At 44.2% G+C, this 19,525-nt stretch overlaps 1 protein-coding gene across 1 annotated transcript; it reads left to right on the top strand.

Moving 5' to 3' along the window:
- Positions 1-1,408: 1,408 nt before the first annotated feature.
- LOC106610362 (dickkopf-related protein 2) lies at positions 1,409-18,789 on the top strand. The gene is made up of 4 exons (XM_014209683.2): positions 1,409-2,017; positions 13,183-13,333; positions 14,028-14,168; positions 16,254-18,789. Exons 1-4 carry the CDS (start codon positions 1,817-1,819, stop codon positions 16,502-16,504), a joined length of 744 nt encoding a protein of 247 aa, XP_014065158.2. The 5' UTR covers positions 1,409-1,816; the 3' UTR covers positions 16,505-18,789.
- Positions 18,790-19,525: the final 736 nt, after the last annotated feature.

Here is a 19,525-nt window from a genome sequence, read left to right on the forward strand (position 1 = left end):
GCAGCTGTAGTTCTTGATTAACATGCACTGTGGTTTCTGCTGGTGAATCATATGTTCCATTAATTATCCTTAGAGACAAAAAACATCCAGGTCACTGATAGATACACGAGTGTCTGGTTGATGACGTTTGGCTGATTTCTACAGATTCCCTTATCAGGAATGAGTAGGAATATTGATTTCTGGGCCCATATTCACAAAGCATCTCAGAGTAGGAGTGCTGATCTAGGATCAGGTCTCCCCTGTCAATATAATCCTATTAATTGTCATCTAAAATGCAAAACTGATGCTAGATCAGCACAATGATTCTTCATTCTACAGATCTCACAATTCTCCATAGCACAATTCTAGATACGTTTGTATTCCCGATGGCCTTCACCTAAAGTAAGTATACATGTATTATTCAATGTACCTTACCACTTCAAGAAGGTATTATACTGTTGTGATGTTATCGAACCATCATGAACATAGGTTATTCTGATGCAGGGACCATACACCCAGATATCTAACAAAAGGAGTCTCTATATGTTAGGTATATCACTAACCATATCACTGAGAACATTCCTCGCATCATGAGGGAAGCCTTTCCCATCGGCCAAAACAATGGTTATCTGATTGTCTTATACAAGCTATTTTTGTGAATACCGATTTAAATTGGTGGTGTCAATGAGTCCAAGCCACATCACCCCATATAATTAAGGTGGGAAAGATAAGTTAGTATGTCAATGATGAACCAATGATGTCCTCATGAACCGTGTCATAGAAGGCTACATTTTTATCCCAACCAGATCCACATACGGCAGGGTAGCCTAGTGGTTAGAGCGTTGCAAGTTCAAATCCCCGAGTCTGACATGGTACAAATCTGTTGTTCTGCCCCTGAACAAGGCAGTTAACCCACTGCTCCTAGGCCATATAAGAATTTGTTCATAACTGACTTGCCAAGTTAAATAAAGAAAATACCATAGGTTAAAATCCCATACCTCATTACAAGTACATAAGCACATTATGACTATAGGCCTATTGAAAATAAATGTGTTTGTTGTGTTTTTATTTTTTAAATAATAATTAGATACTTGTCCATTACATGAAGGTGTGATGGAGGTTACAGACCAAGAAAAAATTTGGACAAACTATCTGAAGTTTTATTCATTCCTCTCTTTCATTTCCTTTGCCCCCAACCGTCTCGTTATAAAAAAGGTCAGCACACACAGTTAAACTATACAGTGTATAATTTTATAGGTTTTTCCCCAACAGGGCTTCTGGTGCAGGCGTCTGGGACCAGTCTGGGACGGGGGCTCGAGACGACAATGCGCAGCGCGCACGTACAGATCGGTTTCAGTCTTTGTCAGTTCTGAATGGGGGCGGAGGAAGTAAACCCATTAGAATCCTATAAAAAGAAAGTATCCGAGATCATAAAATATCAGGCTGCCGCACTAAGCATTCACTTACTGCCAGAGAGACAGACTGGAAGTCGCTTGTCAAGTTTCACCCTGACCTTGTGAGCGTCAGCGTTTTTTTATTCATTGAAGCTCATCATTTTGATTTGATTTTTAGATTGACCTATTGGTGTTGCCATAAAAGTGGCATTTATGTCGATGGCAATAACCCGTTTCCTTTTCTGATTCGTTGAAAAGAGAACACTTACCGTTATTGACTTTATTCGCAAGCGGTCAACTTAACCACATGGACACAGTGTAACAGAGCGCGCGTTTCTGTGATACCTTTATGCGTAATTGGCTAGGTCCGGGTCGCCCGCTTTATCCAATTCGAATCAGTTTAAATTTTTTGGGCAACATTTCTAAACAATTGTTTCCCAAGGATGCTCGTCCTGACTCGGAATAGATTCTGGTGTGTTTTCGCGCTGCTTGTCGCGGCCTTGAGGATGGGAGAGTCGCAGAGAGCAGAGCGCTCCAAGCCAAACTCCATCAAAGCGGCTCTGTTGGGAGAGCCCACGCCGGCCACGAACCGTTCAGCCACCCTCCAACCCGGGATCACCAAGAAAGGCAACATCCTTGCGCAGGTAATCTCATCGTTCTCTTTACATTTACACACATATTACTGTAGTTATGATTTGATTGTAACAACTTTTGGCGTGGACATTGGTAATAATTTACTGTTTTGACATCCCTTTTCATGTTTTGAATAATCGTATTGGTATAAGTATTTCAGATGTCTCCGTTTTGCATTTAAATGGCAGGTTACAACTGTTCCAATACATGCGTTTTTGCTTTACGCGTGCCCCCAAACATTGCGCGTGGTGCCCAACTGCCCATGGAAGTTTTTTTGACGAGAACTAAAATAGCGGTATCAGCCCCTGTACCATGTAAACTCCTCTCATGTGTGAATCGTTATTGGAAATTACAGGGATTGGACCCCTCATAAACCTTAATTGCATCTCAGACCTTGACGCCACTGTCGGGTCCAACACGCTTCCAAGGCAAATCATTAACATGATCAGTAGAAATGTGAGAGAAAGTAAGTTAACACCGAGGATTATTTTCTGTCTGGTTCTTTTAATGTCATTAAACCGCTCCAGACGCTTTCTGGAATTATTAGACGGAACTGTGGGCTGAGTGTGAAGGATACTCTTACCGACCACTTAATATGCACTCCAGGTGTTATCAGTTCCTGCTGTTTCAACACAGTGGGGAATTAGCCTGGCTGTCTGCATAGGCCTGGTGCCTCGGGGTAAAGAGCTACACAGTGGTAGAAAAAGTAACCAATTGTCATACTTGACAAAGTCAAGATACCTTAATAGACAACGGAAAATGACTAAAGTAAAAGTGAAAGTCACCCAGTAAAATACTACTTGAGCAAAAGTCTAAAAGTATTTCAATTTAAATATAATTAAGTATCAAAAGTAAATGTAATTGCAAAAATATACTTAAGTAAAAGTATAAATCATTTCAAATTCCTTATATTAAGCAAACCAGACGGTGCCACTTACATCTGTTTAAAGCATGGATAACAAGGAGCACATCCCAATACCCCAACATAATTTACAAACGAAGCATATGTGTTTAGTGAGTCCGCCAGATCAGCGGCAATAGGGATGACCAGGGATGTTCTCTTGATAAGTCCGTGAATCGGATCATTTTCCTATCCTGCTAAGCATTCAAAATGTAACGAGAAAATGTATGGAGTACAAAGTACATTATTTTCTTTAGGAATGTAGTGAAGTAAAAGTTGTCAAAAATATAAATAGTAAAGTACAGATATCCCCAAAAATACTTATATAGTACTTTAAAGTATTTTTTACTTAAGTACTTTATACCACTGGAGCTACGCTATAGTTTGGTTCATGTGTGAATTGTAGAAAAGCATTCTACCTAATTAGTTCTCCAATTGTTTTATTTAAACTGGATCTCAGTTGCCGTACTGTATGTTTAGGTATATAATGGGTTCATACTGTATGTTTAGGTATATAATGGGTTCATACTGTATGTTATGGTATATAATGGGTTCACACTGTATGTTTAGGTATATAATGTCTTCATATTGTATGTTTAGGTATATAATGTCTTCATATTGTATGTTTAGGTATATAATGTGTTCATACTGTATGTTTAGGTATATAATGTGTTCATACTGTATGTTTAGGTATATAATGTGTTCATACTGTGTGTTTAGGTATATAATGTGTTCCTATTTTGTAGGTGAAGTTAAATAAATAGGATACATATATAAATAGTTCCCTCCCTCCCTCCCTCCCTCCCTCCCTCCCTCCCTCCCTCCCTCCCTCCCTCCCTCCCTCCCTCCCTCCCTCCCTCCCTCCCTCCCTCCCTCCCTCCCTCCCTCCCTCCCTCCCTCCCTCCCTCCCTCCCTCCCTCCCTCCCTCCCTCTCTGTACCCCACCTGCTGTCTCGAACCTCTGAATGCTCGGCTATGCAAAGCCAACTGACATTTACTCTTGAGGTGCTGACCTGTTGCACCCTCTACAACCTCTGTGATTATTATTTGACCCTGCTGGTCATCTTTGAACGTTTGAAAATCTTAAAGAACGACCTGGCCTTAATGGCCATGTACTCTTATAATCTCCACTTGGCACAGCCAGAAGAGGTGTGGTTTCTACCTAGGTTCCTGCTTTTCTAGGGAGTTTTTCCTAGCCACCGGGCTTCTACATCTGCATTGCTTTCTGTTTGCTGTTTTAGGCTGGGTTTCTGTATAAGCACTTTGTGACAACTGCTGTGTAAAAATAGCTTTATAAATACATTTGATTAGAATTTTGACATATTCTCATGAGACTATTTATGAACATTTTATAAAGTAAATTAATATGAAAGTTGACAAAATTAGTTTAGATCTTTTTTTTTGTTGCTTTGTTATCAAATGTAAAAGGCAACACTGTTTATGTGATTTCTGGCATCTTCTTGAACAGTAGATGGCGCCACATTTCTGTTTTCCCTGTTACACATTTAAGCCAGCGTTTCACATTAAAAAAATAATAATAATAATTTCAACTCAACAGAGAAGAAACAGCTGATTCTTTTTGTCTTTTACAATCAAAGTGTTTATACCAGGGTAACTACTGGTTGGCTACAGTTTAGCTTTGGCTTGGACTAGTGTCTGCTGTAGGCTTATATAGGTCTCCAGAATGTCACTTGGAATGATACCAGTGGATGAAGTGGATATGCCTGTCTGTAGCCTATGTAGGGAGGTGTGTGTGTGTGTGTGTGTGTGTGTGTGTGTGTGTGTGTGTGTGTGTGTGTGTGTGTGTGTGTGTGTGTGTGTGTGTGTGTGTGTGTGTGTGTGTGTGTGTGTGTGTGTGTGTGTGTGTGTGTGTGTGTGTGTGTGTGTGTGTGTGTGGGAGCTGCTCCCTACTGCTGAGAGCACTGTTCTGAGATCCTACCACTCAGACAGTGAGGATTAAAGGGAATAGCTTCAGTCTCTTCTGCGTAGTGGGAACCATTCCAGCCAACAGAGCTGTGCCAGACCTCTGTTTAAATGTCTGCTTACAACTTTACCATTGCAATAAACTGGAGTGGTTTGGATAGAATGGACCACTGGGGATGAGTGTGTGTATGTGTGGAGACCACCACCATACTGTTATAAGAGTGAAATGCTACGGCACATTTAGATGGCTAATGGTTTCAATGGGAGGTGGTGTGTCTCCCCGTCTCTCCTGTCTGCTAGAATGGTTTCCAACATTGTAACGTTACAGCCAGCACTCAACAACAGCCAGACATGAATCACGGGCCACAGGCAAACTCTATTGACCTGCTGTGTGGCATCTGAAGTGGTTGTTTATGATGTAAATCAAAGATAACGAACCTTGAAGTCTTCACTGGCTTTTAATTGGCAACGTGTGGCATCGATTTGTGATGGCTTATAGGATCTTTTGTTATAGTGTGGATGATACTGCGCAGTCAACCATGCAAATAGTGGGTCATGGTGATTGCTTTGTTTGCGACTAAAGGTCCTCACTAGCTTTTTATGTTAGATGATATACTCATAATGAACAACTTACTCTATAGAGAATGGCCTGACTCTGAAGTGAACCTGCCTTGATTTTTTGATTTGCACCAACACTTGTTCGGTGATCAGGGTGCCTGCCGGGCCAGAGACATGGGGTGGGTCAGAGACATGCGGTGGGTCAGAGACATGCGGTGGGTCAGAGACATGGGCCGGGTCAGAGACATGCGGTGGGTCAGAGCTGTGTGGGTCAGAGACATGCGATGGGTCAGAGACATGGGGTGGGTCAGAGACATGGGCCGGGTCAGAGACATGCGGTGGGTCAGAGACATGGGCCGGGTCAGAGACATGCGGTGGGTCAGAGCTGTGTGGGTCAGAGACATGCGGTGGGTCAGAGACATGTGGTGGGTCAGAGACATGGGCCGGGTCAGAGACATGGGCCGGGTCAGAGACATGTGGTGGGTCAGAGACATGGGCCGGGTCAGAGACATGCGGTGGGTCAGAGACATGCGGTGGGTCAGAGACATGGGCCGGGTCAGAGACATGGGGCCGGGTCAGAGACATGCGGTGGGTCAGAGACATGCGGTGGGTCAGAGACATGCGGCGGGTCAGAGACATGCGGTGGGTCAGAGACATGGGGTGGGTCAGAGACATGCGGTGGGTCAGAGACATGCGGTGGGTCAGAGACATGGGGTGGGTCAGAGACATGGGGTGGCTCAGAGACATGCGGTGGGTCAGAGACATGCGGTGGGTCAGAGACATGGGGCGGGTCAGAGACATGCGGTGGGTCAGAGACATGCGGTGGGTCAGAGACATGGGGTGGGTCAGAGACATGGGGCGGGTCAGAGACATGCGGTGGGTCAGAGACATGGGGTGGGTCAGAGACATGCGGTGGGTCAGAGACATGCGGCGGGTCAGAGACATGTGGTGGGTTAGAGCTGCGTGGGTCAGAGACATGCGGTGGGTTAGAGCTGCGTGGGTCAGAGACATGCGGCGGGTCAGAGACATGGGCCGGGTCAGAGACATGCGGTGGGTTAGAGCTGCGTGGGGGGCATCAGTGGAAAGCGGAGGTGTGAAACCTCAACTATTATAACCAATCTCTTCTGGCTGAAGCTTGGGTATCTCTACCCTGTAGATCTATGAAGACGTTGGCGTAATGTTGAGGTTGTTATAATTGGTGATGAAGCGTTGGCAGAATATTACACCTTCCTTCACAGAGGCAGTGGATCAGGACATGAGTGATCGTCCACTTATAACACTTCTAAACTTCACAGTTTGAGAGACTATCGCCGTAATTCACCATCACATCCATGTCGTCACTTTCCCACATTTCTCCCTCAGATTCCTCCAACAGCAGACCTCAAAAGAAGGGTGTTCATTTTTATACAACATTATTCAAGCTGTTGAAATGTATTCCTTCAGGGCCTCCAATTCTCCGACATGAAAGGATATGCAAAAGATTGCAACATAAGCTCTCAATAAATCACCCCCACTGGCTCACTTTCAAAAGTCACAAATTAGAGACGGGGAGTCGGGGAGGGGAGCACGGCGGCCACCCAGAGAAGCCTGCAGGAAACCCGGGTGTAATTTGGGGTTTAAATGGTCAGATTAGTAAAGTTGGGCTCTATCCAACATGTCAAAGCTATTGGTGGATCTATATAGGAAGTACCATGACAGCCTAATGTTTTTTTGTTTCCCTCGGCTGTTGATAAAGTTTTGCACTGACTTTGCCGCTCTCCGCTCTCGCTGACTATAAATGTCACATGAATCACTTTGCGCTCCAACCTCAAGGTCAGGTTGTGACTGTCCCAAGTGATTCAATCATTACAATTAAGACAAGCTGCATGGGTGTGTGGCTCCGTCCCCTATTCCCCCATCACATTGAATTGACTTGAGTGAAACCAAACCGAAGTAACGCAAAGTAAAAGGCCCTCTTGACTGGGAGATGTTCAGACCCGATGCTCCTGGGTGGCCACTGGTTCCCAGTAAGTTAGAGAACCAGTACAGATGGATGGTATGGGCAGGGAACCTTCATCACCCTAACCTTTGAACCCACAAGGGGAAGTGGAGGCATGCGTACAGTAACAGTGGTTGGCTGTTTCTACCAGTGCCTGGACATCCATATAGTTTTAAGTAGTCTTAAAACGGTGTTTAATTCAACACAGAGATTATTTTAACAAGCCAGGACCGAATCGCTTAGGCTCCCCCTGTAAAAGTTGAGCGCTAGGTCCCCTCTCTTCCCCCCTCTCGCCCCGCCAGCACCCCGCCCTACCCCCTCCAGGGTTAAGTAACTGTTTAGTGATCTTAACGATCTGAGAGGGGGAAACAAAGCAGGCCGAGGTGTGAGTGCTAGTTAGCGCTAGGCTAGCCGCCGTCAAGGCTCCGTCTCCTCCGTCTCAGGGGTCCGGCGGGTCTCCTGGCTGTCTCTCAGCCCTCCAGTCAGGGGGGCCCAGCGGGTCTCCTGGCTCTCTCTCACCCCTCCAGTCAGCAGGCCCTGGAGGGCAAGTGTGGGCCCCAGATGGGCCATAATGGATATCAGGGGCCCTAGCAGGCCAGCAGAGTATCCTGAGGGGAATTCATTTCACTTCCCTCTGTACTTAGACCTGTTAATGAGAGTCAGGAGACACAGAGCCCTTCTCTATCCACAGGCTAACACCTCACAGCTACACCCAGCTCTGACTGGGGTTTCCGGCTCAGTCATGTGCCCTTCTTTTGATCGCTGCTGTTGGGCCAATATGGTTCTGAGTGTATTTAAAGAGTTAGGACATTGAGGTTTCTGCATTCTGATACGCTTCCATGACACTTTAACATTCTACACTGAGTGTACAAAACATTAAGAACACCTGCTCTTTTCATGACCAGGTGAATCCAGGTGGAAGCCTTGATCCCTTATTGATGTCACTTGTTAAATCTACTTCAATCAGTGTAGATGAAGGAGAGGAGACAGGTTCATGAAGGATTTTTAAGCATTGAGACATGGATTGTGAATGTGTGGCATTCAGACGGTGAATGGGCAGACAAAAGATTGAAGTGCCTTTGAACGTTGTATGGTACAGTAGTAGGTACCAGGCGCACCGGTTTCAGTCAAAAACAGTGACGCTGCTGGGTTTTTAATGTACAACAGTTTCCCGTGTGTGTCAGTAATGGTCCACCACCCAAAGGACATCCAGCCAACTTGACACAACTGTGGGAAGCGTTGGAGTCAACATGGGCCAGCATCCCTGTGGAACGCTTTCGACACCTTGTAGAGTCCATGCCCCTACTAATTGAGGCTGATCTGAGGACAATAGGTGTTCCTAATGTTTTGTATAGTCAGTGTACGGCAGCCATGTTAGCTCTCCATTAACATTACATGGGGAATATTTAAACACATTTATGTAACTGAATGTCTGGAATTAGAACAACATACAAAATGTTCCAAGTTGACCCAACTCTCTAAATTCAGCACATGACTCTGGTGTAGCCTATCTGGAGACTCTGTCACCAGAGTCAGAGACCGATACAATCCAGGATTTAACCCGTCAAAGACCTGTGTTTTGAGTGATGAAAGAGCCAAAGTTGTATTCTTAAGGTTCTTATGACGCGTACGTGTTTTATGCTGTCCCTTTGTTATCTGATACTGTGAGACCGTCTCTCCTTAGAGGGCAGAGGGACGTTTGTTTACTTGGTGACATAGTTTATTAGACTCAGTGAGGCTCGGTGCTGCTGACCGTGATTACCAATCACAGTTTCAGGTTTCAATGCTTGATTATCCAAGGTCAAGTTCAATTGCCCTCCAAGTTCTCTTAACGGTGTGTGTGTGTGTGTGTGTGTGTGTGTGTGTGTGTGTGTGTGTGTGTGTGTGTGTGTGTGTGTGTGTGTGTGTGTGTGTGTGTGTGTGTGTGTGTGTGTGTGTGTTACTGTTAAAACGCCAGTCTTTTAATCTTCTTAAGTGAATAGTGAGCAGAGCTCGCCTTTCTAACCAGACTTTTGAACGGTTTGAATACACATTCTGACAGTTGGCTAAATGACAGAATCTTACGTGTCACAGTTGCCCTGAAGTACAGTAGCTGCCTCATCTGCCGTGACTAGACTTGAGGTAAATAACACTCCACTAACTTTGTGTTGTGGTGTGAAGAACATGTGTTACACTCCTATCATATTATGATATCAGTCCTTAGGAATGGCTGATGCTGGGTAAATACGGGCAAATACAGAGTAAGGGACAGGTTCAAAGACTCATGTATCCTGGAGTTAAACTGGTGTATGCTGGAGATTGCTCCCTCCCTCCCTCCCTCCCTCCCTCCCTCCCTCCCTCCTCCCTCCCTCCCTCCCTCCCTCCCTTTACCTTCAAAGCCCAGGCCACTTATAACACCACGAGAGCAGCACGAGACAGGACTTGGGAGCCAGGGACCTTCCCTCATCGCTCCGCGTCTGTCTCCCTCTTTATGGTCTAGCCTGCATGCCCAGAGAGGTACACAGCCCACTTCCTCTAACAGGGATAGCCTCTTGCTTTCATGTGATATGGTGCGTCTAGGGAAAATAGGGGACCGGGAGTGGCGGCGACACAAAAAAAAAGTGGCCAATAAAGTCAGCTAGTGGAGTCGTGATCAAATGAGACGCATCCAAACGAAACCGCCGCCTCCCCTCAGAGGACCGTGGCGTCAGTGAGGTGTTTTGAAACATGGCAAGATAAAGTGAGATTATCGGTCATTGGATTTCAAAGGGCTCCTGTGAAATGATGGAGGCTTGATGGAAGAGGTGAGGGAGGAAGGGGAGGATAGTGAGGGGAGGGAGGGAAGGGGAGAGGCCCTTCCTACAGCAGAGTACAGTACAGCTCCATTGTAATCAATCCTAAACTGCTTAGCCAGGAACCACCTGCTAAAAATCTGAGAGGCAGTATAGGGTACTGTAGGGCCAAAATATGTATCTTCACATTTCAAGATTAAAGGCTATTTTTCAACATCAGAACATAGCTACACACTTTCCTGTGGTGTTGATCTCATTGGTCAATGCTTCAGAGCATTGTGGGGTTAACCAAGTCTTATTTCTTCTTCTCTTAGGGCTAGTTAATTGTTCATGGGCAGCAGAGTTGCCAACGACCGGATACAACCTAGCTTCCTTTTCCGCTGAAGACCGGATGTGGGAACTCCGCTCAGGCGTTTTCTTTCATGCCTGCTACATTAGGTTATGGGCAGCCACAGGCCTAAATTGATACCACTGAACTTGAGAACATGAACATGATCTGAAAGTCTTGGCTATGACGATGTCATTGTGGACATAGGCTAGCATGTAAAATACCCTGTTAGCTCTACATTACATTCGCCTCGCTTCACTGCAGGAGAAATTGGGCACAAGCCCAGTTCAGAAACACGTCAACCTTTTATGGTTGGAAGGACTTGCTTTTGCAAGACTTATCAAGACATTTCCAATTATTATTATTATTATTATTGCTTAATGGTTTCACTTCCAAGAACGTATTATTGCTTAATGGTTATTAATCAATAATACCTTCTTGGAAATGTCTTGATAAGTCTTGGAAAAGCAAGTCCTTCCAAACGTAAAAGGTTGACCTGAGCTTCAATAACAGCTGTGGCACCATTTAGGATATTACCGTGCTGCAACTTATTATTTTTCTGTTTCCTCTTATTGTCATTGTATTACTGGACGTTTATTAGTTTCTCCATGTGTTTTCAATGTGACAAACTCGACGTTGCTCACACAAGGTCCAAATACCTCTAAGCCTGTTCAGTTTATTTAAGCACATGGATATTAAATAACATCTGATCTGAAGATATTGAGATATTCGGGTTTTTGAGAGCCCGCTCGAACATGTGGTGTACATTTTGCTTTAGCAACAAGGCCTGTTATGGTGACGTAACCCTTCTGAATCCTAATCCACGTTCATTATTGTGACTGTAATGATTTTGTGTTCTAGTATTCACATGTTTATTATTCAATGCTTTGCAATGGTGGTCAGTTCTGATGCAGATATGTCAGTACAGCACCAGCCCGACGTAGAGCAGCCCAAACATGTTGCTATTTCGTCAATCTAACATTGGACGGAGAAAACCTAAATAGGCTTTTTGTGGCAATGTCTGTTGTCATTGTTGTGCATTTTTGGGGTTGGTATTGTGTAGCTCATACAAACTGGATACTAATGCATGTTGACGGGTGCCTGGTGGCTGGTGGCATGTTGCCTGGTGGCTGGTGGCTGATGTTGGAGTGGCCAGACCCCAGCAAAAGACTGAAAGAGCCTCATCGATCGACTCTGGACTTTGTCCAAGGAGGAGTTGCTTGTGTACAGTACAGTGTCCCCTCTCACTCGACATGTTCAAAACTCTCTCACAACACTATATAATCTGACTACGATATTATTTCATTTCAACTCGTTTGCCCTCATACTCGTGCGATGCTGGGGGCTACCAGACGTTACGCCATGTGTAAAAAAAAAAAGTACAATCCCGTGGTTGTGTGTATTGCTGTATGCACTTGTTGTGGAAAAAGTGAGCCGGGCCCTTTCGTTATGGCTGCCGTGTGGACTGTGGTTGAATGGTTGCTATGTTTATGGACACACCGCGCTTCTACCTCGGTCATCTCGGTTCACCTAAATCAATGCGTTCAGCAGACCCGGTTGGTGGCTGAGGAATGAAGGAAATCACATTGAATTGTTATCACGTTGCCATCGCTTCACCAGACTACGGCCTATGTCTCAGGCACTGTCTGAAATGGCATCCCGTTTGCCTAAATAGTAGACTTTTGACCAGGTGCCATTTCAGACGTACCCTCAGGGATCTTAGAGAATCAATCTGGGGAATTATGAGATGGAAAAGTAAGAAAAGAACCACGGATGCCAAATACTTGCTTTTCAAATCCCCAGGTACCCAATTAGAAAAACGGTTGGTCGCAAAACGGACTAACTCCATAGCCAAGTGGTGCTATTATCCAATGACTGCTTCATTGAACTATTTAGGCTTCTGAAAGCCATCTCGATATAGAGTGAACCTTGACTTGTGTTTTTCTTGGGTGGGGATACGGTAATGGCTCCATTGTTTGGAATATCTGAAGATATTCCTGGCCGTAGGTTGGCACGTAGAAGCTGAGTGAGAGGCAGTGAGAGGCAGCTGTCCCCCTTCTCTCTCTCTCTCTAGTCTACGGACTGTTTTCCACCGTTGGAAAAAGGTCTGGTTCTTCAGAAGGAATTCCTACAGAACACACTCTGCTAATCTGCTTACTGTCTTGGGCAATTTCTGTTGGACTTTTTAAAGCCGTCACATAAAAATGCCATGGGAGACAGGGAAATTAGTGACGGTTAGGAGAAGTAGTGGAGTCTAGGAGTGGGGTTTATATGACTGTAAGTGGAACCAAAAGCGTTTTCCGTCATGTCTGGTAACCATTACCGACAAAACATTATGTTTTTATGATGCAATTATAAAAAACGGCAACGTTATGGGTGACAGGTTTGTTGAAAGTTAGCCTGAGTTGAACCGCAGTGTCACTGTTCCCTAACTAATGACTGTACGTGACCGTATTAGTGACCTTAGTCCAATACCTAGTGACCTCGTCCAGAGGTTTCAGACCTCTTGGCATAGCCGCTAAGATGTTTTACTAACAGCCACATGCAGGGACCAGGGTTCGAGTCCCGGTCGGGGCTACCACCCTAATAAACCCCAATATTATCAGTTGATTTATTATTTTGTAGGTTCCCAGCCCATACGGCCTAACAAGACACTAACTGATACATACATGTGATCATTATCCATGATTCTAAATGTGTCTGTTTTGACATCTACAGGTGTACCCATGCAGCAGCGATAAGGAGTGCACTGTAGGAAGCTACTGCCACAGCCCTCAGCAAGCACCCTCCCGCTGTCTCACCTGCCGACGGAGGAAGAAGCGTTGCCATAGAGATGCCATGTGCTGCCCCAGCAACCGCTGCAGCAACTGTACGTTGTCTTGACTGACCTCTCTTACTTCTTAAGTCGGCATTTCTAAATTCGGTGTGAAGTGAAAACTTGTCAGCACACCATGCCTCTGTCATATTACAAGAACATTCCTAACAGACATCCTGGATGGGTGTCATGCAACAGAGAGGGATATCTATCTAGTACAGAGGAAATGTAAATGGGGCGGCAGGTAGCCTAGTGGTTAGAGCGTTGGGCCAGTAACCCGAAAGGTTGCTGGATTGAATCCCCGAGCTGACAAAGTAAAAATCTGTTGTTCTGCCCCTGAACAAGGCAGTGTTCCTAGGCCGTCATTGAAAATAAGAATTTGTTCTTAACTGACTTGAGGGAGCAATGAGGGAGCAATTACATTTAAACCATATTGAACACATGCTTTCTACCCATAGGTCAGCACTGAATTCTCTGCTCTGTGTTCTCTGAGAGATGAACTGCAACAGACATGAATGATAACCACATGTACTAGTCACGGAGTAGCTGTAATGGCAATATGACCTCTAATAACACAAGTTAAACAACTGTCATTGACCAACCTCATATATAAATTCATATAGAAGACGGAATATGTATCTATCAAACCCTGGCTTGTCTTTAGCTGTAATGAAATCAATCAATCATGACTATGTGGTGGTTGATCTCACCTCTAACTTCTCTCTCTCCGCTGGCCGTATCCATGTAGACGTCTGTGTCCCTATCTCGGAGAGCATCCTCTCACCTCACATCTCAGCCTTGGACGACCACAACAAGCTCTCCACCAAGGACAGCACTGTCGACTGGAAGAAGAGTGGGAAAGCAGCGCAAGCCAAACACTCTATTAAAGGTAGCCATTTCACCTACTTGTTATACAGCTTTAACAGACCAGGGTTTAAATAGTATTTAAAATCTGCTTAAAATGCTTTGAGTGTTCGATTGAGATTGCCTGGAGAGATGGGTGGGGTTTGTACTTCTGGAACTACTCCATTGGTTCCATTGCACCAGGCACGCTTAGTCAAGCACAGCTGTAGTATGTGAAAGATCTTCGATACCAGTTGAACCCAGGTCTGAAGACTGCCTCTCGGCCTGGCCTGGGAGAAGATATACAGTCATATGAAGGGATCTCTGTTTCCTTTTCCAATTTTGCAAACGCAATATCTCTGGCTGTTCCTGGTCCACGGCGCTGAATCTCTGTTGTCCCTGTTCTCTGTTACTTGTCTGTAGTCACACGAAGTTAAAGAGATGCCAGTCCGCGAACGACCGCTATAATTACCCGCTAGCTCGTATATCAGCTGCGAACCTCAGAGACCACGGCTCAGCATGGGGGCCTGGCTGAGAGAAACCAAACCACAGTGGCCCCTTGCTGTTCCCCACGGCACCTACATAAACCAGGCATACAAACACTCTCGCTGACAGCACCACGCTGTCTCATATACATTTGTGAAACCACAGAATGTAGAGTTGGCGAGGTTCGTAGGGGTATTAATAACTGGAGTTATTATTGAGTCCCCTTTTGGCATTCGTTTTAGCCTGATTCAACAAGTGAATAGGCCTACACTTCGTATAAGCAGTGTTGTTGTCAATAAAGTTCTACCTCTAATGAGACACCTTAATGGCGGTGCAATAAATGCCCTCTGGAGAAAGGAATAGCCGCAATGCAAAATGCCAGTATAAAAAAGGGTGCGGTGTTTGAGGTCATTTTGAGTAAACGCTAGGCCTATTCACTTTTTCATTTGCGTCTGACTCTCATCTTGCTTGCCTCTGCAACTCAATTGCAGTGACATTGGAGGGAGAGTCGAGAGATCAACACAACATATTAAACATTCCATTCAGGCAGAGCACTGAGTGGGAACTTCATGTTGTTGATTGGAACTTCATTTCGAAACAAACCCCTTACAAGAAACGGTTTTGCCAGAGTTACAGGACGGCTGGGGTGGGTCGAGAAAGCCCCTCTGGCACAGGGGAAACTGGGTTGTTTCACAGAAAACTTGCGTGACTAAATAACATGGATCATAAATATTTGTCGTACTAATTACATCCTTTGAAAGACTATATAAACCTGTAATATAAATCTCCTGCCAAGAATATCAAGTTCTACCCGAAATAGGTTAATTTAGTTGATAAATCTGAGGACATTTCCAGTCCACTAATATAATAGCCCTGTAATGTAATTTGAATTGAGATGAAAAGAAAGCTAGAGGTATGGTTGAGCTCTTTCCTATGGAAGTCAAAACAAAGATAATGGGCATTTCCTGTGGCTTAGTAGTTGGGGGATTTTCCCTGTAGAGTGTACTGTACATTTCACATGTAAGAGCATGATTACTCTCTACATATTGATGAATGGCCATGAATTGTCCATGCTCTAAACCAGGGTTTCCCAAACTTGGTCCTGCCACCATCCCTTGATGCACATTTTGGTTGTTGCCCTATCACAACACAGCTAATTCAAATCATCAAAGCTTGATGATGAGTTGGTTATTTGAATCAGCTGTGTAGTGCTAGGGTTTGGAAAACCTTGCTCCAAACCACACATAGATTCAATGTTTTACATTCCACAGTCTAGAACAGGGATGGGCAACTTTGATGGTGGTGAGGGCCACAAAAAAATCTGAATTCATCATGTGGGGCCACAGTTGCTCCATCCATCAATGGGGACCCCCTGGGCTCTAATTCGACCTTGATATATAGCTGGCCGCTGAGTCCGAGGGCCTTCCCCGCAGACCGCCAGTTGCCCATCCCTGGCCTAAATAAGGAATGGTAATAGAATCCACAGTAGGTTATATAGTATTATATACTAGTACATGCAGTAAAGGGTCAGAGTATATCAATACATGCTGAAAAGTAAGAAAAGGTCTATGTTTTGCATGTGCACCCTACATCTTCCCTCATACTAGTCCATGTTAAGACTCCTTTCTCTCCATCCCTTGACCAGGACACGAGGGCGACCCGTGCCTGCGCTCGTCAGACTGCTCCGTGGGCTACTGCTGCGCTCGCCACTTCTGGACCAAGATTTGCAAGCCGGTGCTGCGGCAGGGCGAGGTGTGCACCAAGCAGAGGAAGAAGGGCTCCCACGGCCTGGAGATCTTCCAGCGCTGCGACTGTGCCAAGGGCCTCTCCTGCAAGGTCTGGAAGGACGCCACTTCCTCCTCCAAATCCAGGCTTCACATGTGCCAGAGGATCTGAAGGGTGAGGCAGGGCTGTCCGCCGAGGCCTTTCTCTTTGTCTTCCTCCGACCTGCTTTCGGGGGAGGAGAACCAGGAAATGACATGAGATGAGAGACTGGGAAAGAGAGATTAAGAGAGAGAATGGAAGATGCTAAGGGCTGGTTGATACCCAGCAAACTAAAGCAAAGAAGAAGGTTCTTCTGAGAACATATGGCACCGTTCCATGTATGATCCTTCCTGTTTGGTTGTGTTCCAGCTCAGAACATTCCCACAAACTTCTGAGAATGTTGCATTCATCATTAAGTTGTTCAGCGGGTTCTCGGGGACTTTATGCAAAATAACTTCTTTATGCCGAAGGCTCTTCACAAAGTTGGATGTGGTTTATGTACAAGTTCCTTATAATGTTGCATATATTTTCACGTCATGAAAAGAAAAGACATATCTTTATTACAGCCATCATTAACCAATGGCATAGAAACATCATCCTCTTCCTATCTCTCCTTATGAAGGCAAGACTGCTGTGATGCACCCTTTGTTTACTAGTTCTGCTTGTTTTTGGCACATATTTCACATATGATATTTTCACACTAAGGGAATGACAGAACCCCAGCTAACCGATACAAGCTCTATTGTAATCTCACTATTCTGATTCTATTTGTAATGTTCACTCCAATAGTGTAACCAATGTGGGAATCTCCAAACGAATAGACGCCTACAATAACAATGACTCTCAAACCAACATGTAGGCTCAACCATGCTAGTACAGAACAAAAAGCAAATATGCTTTGTATAGATTATGAACATAGATATACAGGTTACTGTCAAAATAAAGGAATCACCAACATAAAGTGTTTCAATAGGTCCTTGAGCAACCACGATCCAGAACAGCTTCAGTGCACCTTGGCTTAGATTCTACAAGTGTCTGGAACTCTGCTGGAGGGATGTGACTCCATTCTTCCATGAGAAATTCCATCATTTGGTGTTTTGTTGATGGTGGTGGAAAATGCTGTCTCAGGCGCCGCTCCAGAATCTCGCATTCGTGTTCATTTGGGTTGAGAACTAGCCTGGATTTGTCTCAGTTGAGTCTTAAGTGTAGACGTATGCCATAGTAAGGCTATTAAGAGCCTGGAATCCAAACATGTTTAGTTTTCTATATTTTGATAGAATCCAGGCTAGAATCCAAACATATTCAGTTTGATTGCAGGCTAGAATCCAAAGAGATTCAGTTTGATTGGTTCAACCACAGGACTGGAGGGTCAGTGGTGTAGAACTGATACCAGACCCCAAAGTGCCTCTAGTCTTCAAATGACATCCATATGACTGGAGCTGAGACCACAACCAGGAATCCAGGAATTCAATCAGGACATATTGAACACATGGTTTTATCTGTTACTACTACTTACAATTTCTGAAAATATTACCGTAATTGCAAATATGCCCAATAACCTTTTGGTCTTTCCCCCACATTTGCAATCTGTATTCAATTGATAATGATAATATAATTCACTATACAATACCTATGAAATGTGACCTGCACCTTCTAGAATGTTTTTATCTTTTTTATTTGTCATGAGTCTGGGAAAATGCTTACTTTTTACACGTCTTACTGGATGTACAGTGTACCTACCTGCTCATTGTTTTTCATATTAGATGATTTTCAATGTTAAACTTAACCAGTTGTTCACTACAGTACATAGTCAATGCAATAATATGTACCTCCATTTTGTTTTACATTTGTTTTCCAGGCACCATTTCCACCAGTTTTCTAACGTCAATAAGCTCTTATATTGTATATAATGAGGAAATGATTGAAATTGTATTTAAGAATCAATGTATATCATGTACAGATGATAATAAACATTAGAAAGATATGAAGGTAACAACAAAAAGGACTGGGTGAGATGATTAAAAGGGGACATTGCAGCAAGGTTAGTTCAAGTCTGCCGCGTAGGCACTGGTGGTCCTGGGTGGGCTTGGGCCCAATCAGATTGTGCTGTGTTTATAGGCTCTCTACTTGTCAGTGTTCCAAACGGGACATTATTGGTATTTTTACCTAAACATGCAAACACAATCAGATAGACTTCATAGCAAGCAGTGCACTGGAATGACGTTCAGATGAACTGGAATGACATTCACTTTCATGGGATGGGTGGCCAAAAATAACTAACTGAAAGCCACACACCTAATAAGCCACGAATATGACCGCATTGAGGCAAATGTCACTGTCCTACTGTTTTCAGCAGATATTTTCTGTGCATTTACAGTGATGGATGAATAAATAAAGAATGTATTTTGTATTACAAACGACTTGTTACTTTACTGTTATCAATAGTTGATACCAGAACACTCTGAACACTGTTTAGTAGGCCTAAAAAAACGTGCTATCTAGAACCTAGAAGGTTCTTTGGCTGCCCCCATATGAGAACCCTTTGAAGAACCCTTTTTGGTTCCAGGTAGAACTCTTTTGGGTTCAATGTAGAACCCTTTCCACAGAGGGTTCTACATAGAACCCAAAATGGTTTTACCTGGAACCAAAAAGGGTTCTCCTATGGGGACAGCCGAATAACCATTTTTGAACCCTTTTTTCTAAGAGTGTATAGGCTACTGCAGTTTCCCAAACCTCCATCTTGTTCCTTATTTGATACAATACAAGCACACCTGATTCAAATGTCCAACTAATCACCAAGCCCTTCATTAGTGGTCCGCTGTAGCTCATTTGGTAGAGCATGGCACTTGCAATAGTAGGTTTGATTCCCAGGACCACCCATACATGTAAAATACAGTATATGCAAACATGACTGAAGTCGCTTTGGATAAAAACTGCCTGCTTATTGCGTATATTATTATTAGTTCAGCTTATCACCAGGCTCTTCATTAGTTGAACTGGCTGGGTGTAATGGAGGAGAGGTTTGGGAAACAGTTTGCTACAGTTTACTCCAGTCATTTCAGTAGATGTTCATATCTTCAGAGTCCAACAATAAAGAACTAGATGGACTAGGTAAGAGGACACTGTCTTCTGGCCACTGACAATTCTCCACTC

Source organism: Salmo salar, chromosome ssa08, assembly GCF_905237065.1.
Source record: "Salmo salar chromosome ssa08, Ssal_v3.1, whole genome shotgun sequence".
NCBI classification, from domain to species: Eukaryota; Metazoa; Chordata; class Actinopteri; order Salmoniformes; family Salmonidae; genus Salmo; species Salmo salar.